Source organism: Triticum urartu, chromosome 2A, assembly GCF_056163025.1.
Source record: "Triticum urartu cultivar PI428250 chromosome 2A, HENAU_Tu73, whole genome shotgun sequence".
NCBI classification, from domain to species: Eukaryota; Viridiplantae; Streptophyta; class Magnoliopsida; order Poales; family Poaceae; genus Triticum; species Triticum urartu.
In genome coordinates, this window is record NC_141874.1 from 386,304,567 (window position 1) to 386,309,208 (window position 4,642).

The 4,642-nt window shown below is 50.2% G+C and overlaps 1 protein-coding gene across 1 annotated transcript; it reads left to right on the forward strand.

Annotated features, from left to right (window-relative positions):
- The first annotated feature begins 2,978 nt into the window (after nucleotides 1-2,978).
- LOC125536865 (uncharacterized) lies at nucleotides 2,979-3,954 on the forward strand. Its single transcript, XM_087539855.1, has one exon. The coding sequence runs from the start codon at nucleotides 3,035-3,037 to the stop codon at nucleotides 3,725-3,727; it is 693 nt and encodes a 230-aa protein (XP_087395981.1). The 5' UTR covers nucleotides 2,979-3,034; the 3' UTR covers nucleotides 3,728-3,954.
- The last annotated feature ends 688 nt before the right edge of the window (nucleotides 3,955-4,642 follow it).

Consider the following 4,642-nt stretch of genomic DNA (forward strand, 5'->3'; position numbering starts at 1 on the left):
TGACACTCCAGGAGGCAGCAGGGCGCGGGGACGGCAGGGGCATGGTCGCCGGCGCGTGGAGGAGCAAGGGCGAGGCAGAGGGGCTCCTCTGGGGCGCGAGGTGGAGGAAAGGAGGAGTGGGGATCGATGGAGATGGGGGAAGGCGGCGCAAGGGACGAGGGAGAGGGCGAGGGAGGAGACGAACGAGGGAAGTGGGGGCGGCCCTGGGAATCGAGAGGGAGATCGAGGAGAGGGAGATGGGATCGGGCATCGGGCATCGGGCGCGTGCGTCCTCTCCTAGCGACGCGAGGGAGGGATCGAGAGGGAGAGGGAGATGTGGGATCGAGGCCTAGGGTTAGGATGGGCTGGAGCGGCGGGATGGCCTTGGGCCAAATGGGCCTAGGTGCAGATGGCTGGGAGGCCCAGCCGGGCTGACTTCCCTCCTCTCCCTCTCTTAGAACAAAAGAAAAAAACAAAACAAAGATATGAAAGAAAAAAAGAGAGGTTAGGGGAAAAAGTTGGACATGTGGATAATTTTCACGGACTCGTAAAAATGTGCACGGTCCATGAAAAATAGGAGAGGCATGATTGCAAGAATTTTAATTCATAGTCATTTGAATTTAATTCAAATGGTTTGAACAAGGACTAGGAATTAGAGGTGTCCAAAAATGTTCCTATTTTTGGTGGAGCTCCGGAATATGATGAAAGATTATATGGCAATGTTGGAGACCAAGAATTAAAATAACAACGGCATTGGGATATTTGCAAGTGTGTTTATGGATGAATCCAAATTATTGGAATATTTAATATAGCTCCCTAAATATTAGGAGGATAATGTTATAAAGAGAAGTCACTCTTCCCTCGATTTAAATGGATCGAAGATCCACACAAATTATTTAGTTGAGATGCAAAAGACTTATGACATGATGACATGATGACAGGATGCAATGCACATGATGCAACGAACCAAAACGAATCACCCGACAACACTCGGAAACATGGAAGGCATCTGAAGCTCCGGTCTTGGGGCGTCACAGTAACATACCGATGACAATGGGAATAACGTATGTTGTCATTACGGTACGACCAATAATGATCTTAGTAGAATATTTGAGAACCAATATGAGCATCCAGGTTCCTCTACTGGTTATTGACCGGAGAGGTTTCTCAGTCATGTTTACATAGTTCTCGAACCCGTAGGGTCCGCACGCTTAACGTTCGATGACGATTTTGTATTATATGAGTTATGTGATTTGGTGACCGAATGTTGTCCGGAGTCCCGGATGAGATCACGGACATGACAAGGAGTCTCGAAATGGTCGAGAGGTAAAGATTCATACATAGGACGATAGTATTTGGACACCGAAAGTGTTCGGGGGTACCGAGTACGTATCGAGTCACGGGAAGGGGTTCCAGACAACCCCCGACAAGCTATATGGGCCTAATGGACCAAGAGAGGGATAGACCAGCCCCAAAAGGGGCTGGTGCGCCCCCTATAGGCCGAATAGGAGAAGGAAAGGAAGGTAAGGAAGAAGGAAAGGGGAGGATTCGGCCTCCCCCTTTCCTTCCCCTTCGCCCTCTCTTTCCTTCTCCTCCCCTCTCTTTCCTTTCCTCTCCGATGGATATGGAAGGGGGGAGGCCGACTTGGAGGAGGCGCCCAAGTAGGATTACTCCTACTTGGGGCGCCCCTTGCAGGGCATCGCTAGAACACACACCATCGATTCACAGCCGTGTGCGGCGCCCCCCTTCATAGTTTACGCCTCCGGTCATATTGTCGTAGTGCTTAGGCGAAGCCCTGCGCAGATCACTTCGCCATCATCGTCATCACACCGTCGTGCTGGCGAAACTCTCCCTCGACATTTTGCTGGATCAAGAGTTCGAGGGACGTCATCGAGCTGAACGTGTGGAGAACTCGGAGGTGTCGTACGTTCCGTGCTTGATCGGTCGGAACGAGAAGAAGTTCGACTACATCAACCGCGTTAACAAACGCTTCCGCTTTCTGTCTACGAGGGTACGTGGACACATTCTTCCCCTTTCGTTGCTATGTATCTCCTGATAGATCTTGCGTGAGCGTAGGAATTTTTTGAAATTATATGCTACGTTCCCAATAGGTAAGGGTTGAAGCGGGTGGATAGAGTCGGAGAGCTCCGGTGGCGCTGCAACGAAAGAGCACGGGAGGCATCGGTGCTGGCTGTTGTTAGCTCCATTGACCTGCTCGATTTCAGGCATGACCCTCCCTGGCGATCTCCACCGTGCCGAACAACCACCATGGTTGAGGTGGTGCTAGTGGACAAAGAGGAGTTGTGTTGCACACTGTCTACTTCGATTTATTGCACATGGATGGGCCTCACGTTGAACTTAACTGTCAAACAATGGTGTTGGCTTTTAGTTCCAAGTCAACGCTTATATGCATGCCTTACCTGTCATAATGACGCTCAGTTTTGACCAATTGAGTGGTTGGAGTTTTTTTCTTGCAAAAGTTAGGCGTAATGCCCGTACGTTTGCAAAATGTTATTAAGTGGTGGTTATTTGAAACCTAATCACATTTTTGATGGTTTTATGCTCTTTACTCAACTTTGAACGTACAAACTATGTTGAGAACTTTTTTTGGGGAGTAAATTCTGTTGAGCAATTGAGAACATGTGATGTGTTTGGTCCTTATTGAGTACAGTTGAGTCGGAGTGTGATATTATAGCTTAAGAACAAGATAAAAATAAAACTATCTAGAACATGAAAAAATAACCCTGATAAATTACATATGTGAAATTGCCTTCAACAGCATGCAAATAATTCAAAGTTCCTAACCGTGCCCAACGTTTTTCAAACCTGGCATATATCTAGCGCTACGCCTATATTTGGCTTTTATTTTGTTCTAAAAATATCTGCCTTTGGTGCTAGTTCAGCGTGCGTTCCCCCATACATTTAGGCTCTCCATCTCACTAAATTTAGGGTCTTGTCTAGTCAAATCCTTTCTTGATATATACCCGCAACAGTTCTTCATCCTTTCTTGCAAATTTAGTCCATATTTTGCCAGGTTTTTGGAATCCTCAATTCCATGAGGGAAGTCACGATGAGATCTCTCTGCTACGTGACTTTCCTGCTTATCTTGTCCATCAGCAAGGTGCAACTCTCTACATCCGTACGCCTCTTGGCCGAAAGTCCACATGGCCAGCCAGGTGCACCGGCGCCGCTCCCTCCCGGCGACCTGCCGGGAAACATCCCGGCTAATGTCCCCGCGAGCATGTCAGACAACATTCCGGGGAACCTCCCTGCTAGCCTGCCAGAGAACATGCCGGTAAACCTCCCTGCCAACGTGCCACCGGGGGTGCTTGCCAACGTGCCACCGGGGATGCTAGCCAGTGTACCACCGGAGATGCTGGCCAACCTCTCCACCACCATGACGCCGGCGATGCTGTCCAAGATCCCGCCGGAGGCGCTGGCCAGCATCCCGCCAGACAAGCTGCCACCAAACGTGACGCCAGATATGTTGGTCACCCTCGCGGCGATGAAGCAGCAGGAGCAGCAGCAGCCAGGGCAGCCTGCTGCTGGGGCATCCCAGGGCAACGCAGCGGCGGGCTTGCCGCAGATCCCCAAGATGCCCGACTTATCGGGGCTGACGAACCTCTCGTTCCCGCCGATGCCTTCGGCGTCCCTGCCGAAGATGCCGCAAAACCTCTCGCTCTTCGGGTTCGACGTGAAGATCCCAAAGTTCATCAACAAGATGGTAAAGGAGAACACAGATTCCTGAAGAAAGCAAGCTTCTTTGTTGATGGTGCATGCACGAGCACGACATGGTTTGATCCCAAGGCCAAGCTTGCCCTGAGGAGACTTCTCAATGTTGCTGCCATGAGTTGTATCTGTATTTTCTGATGAAAGAGTTGCTTGCATATTGCCAAATTCGTACGTTACGACGGGAGCAAGGTGATTAGAAGATGTAAAAATAGGAATAAATCGATATTGTATTCGTCTCAGAAATCCTTTGCATGCGATTTTTATTTCAGATAACTGCACACACTATGTGTTAGTGTGTTACATCTACGGGGAAAGGATTATTGAATTCGGTGAGCGGCCTCTCGCGATAGTCATGGCGAATAGGCGGCTCTAGTGCCCTCGTCCCCATGGCCGTCTCCGGCGCCTCAGCGGCCGGCGGGCGGTCCGCCGCACCCTCTCCCTTCTTCGTGCCACCATCATCGTGGAGACCGCGCCGCCCCCCTTCTGCTGGGCCAATGTGGCTGAGGCTGAGGAAGAGGATGCCAACGAGCCTAGCGAGGAGCCCTCGGAGCTGTCGCCGGTGCAGACCCTAGGGGACTTCCTCGTGGCAGCTCCGTCAATCCTTGGCTGGAGGCAATCCTCCTCTTTTAAAAGAAAAAAAAAAGCTCGGTCAATCCGGCGGCGAAAGGGTGTGCGTGGTCAGACCGGAGCGCGCGAGATGCATGCTTCTCTCGCTTCAAGCATTTTCCGATCGCTACACCACACACACTCTCTATTCCTGCATATATTCATTCCTATAAACACACTCACACTTTATTTCTACGAGCATCTTAAGATTAACAAAGTCATTATAGACGCCTTATTGTCAACAGAAACGTCTCCTCTCACTCAACGCACACCGCCGAAAAGTCTGGAATAAATCCAGAAAAATACGAGCACCGGGATTTGAACC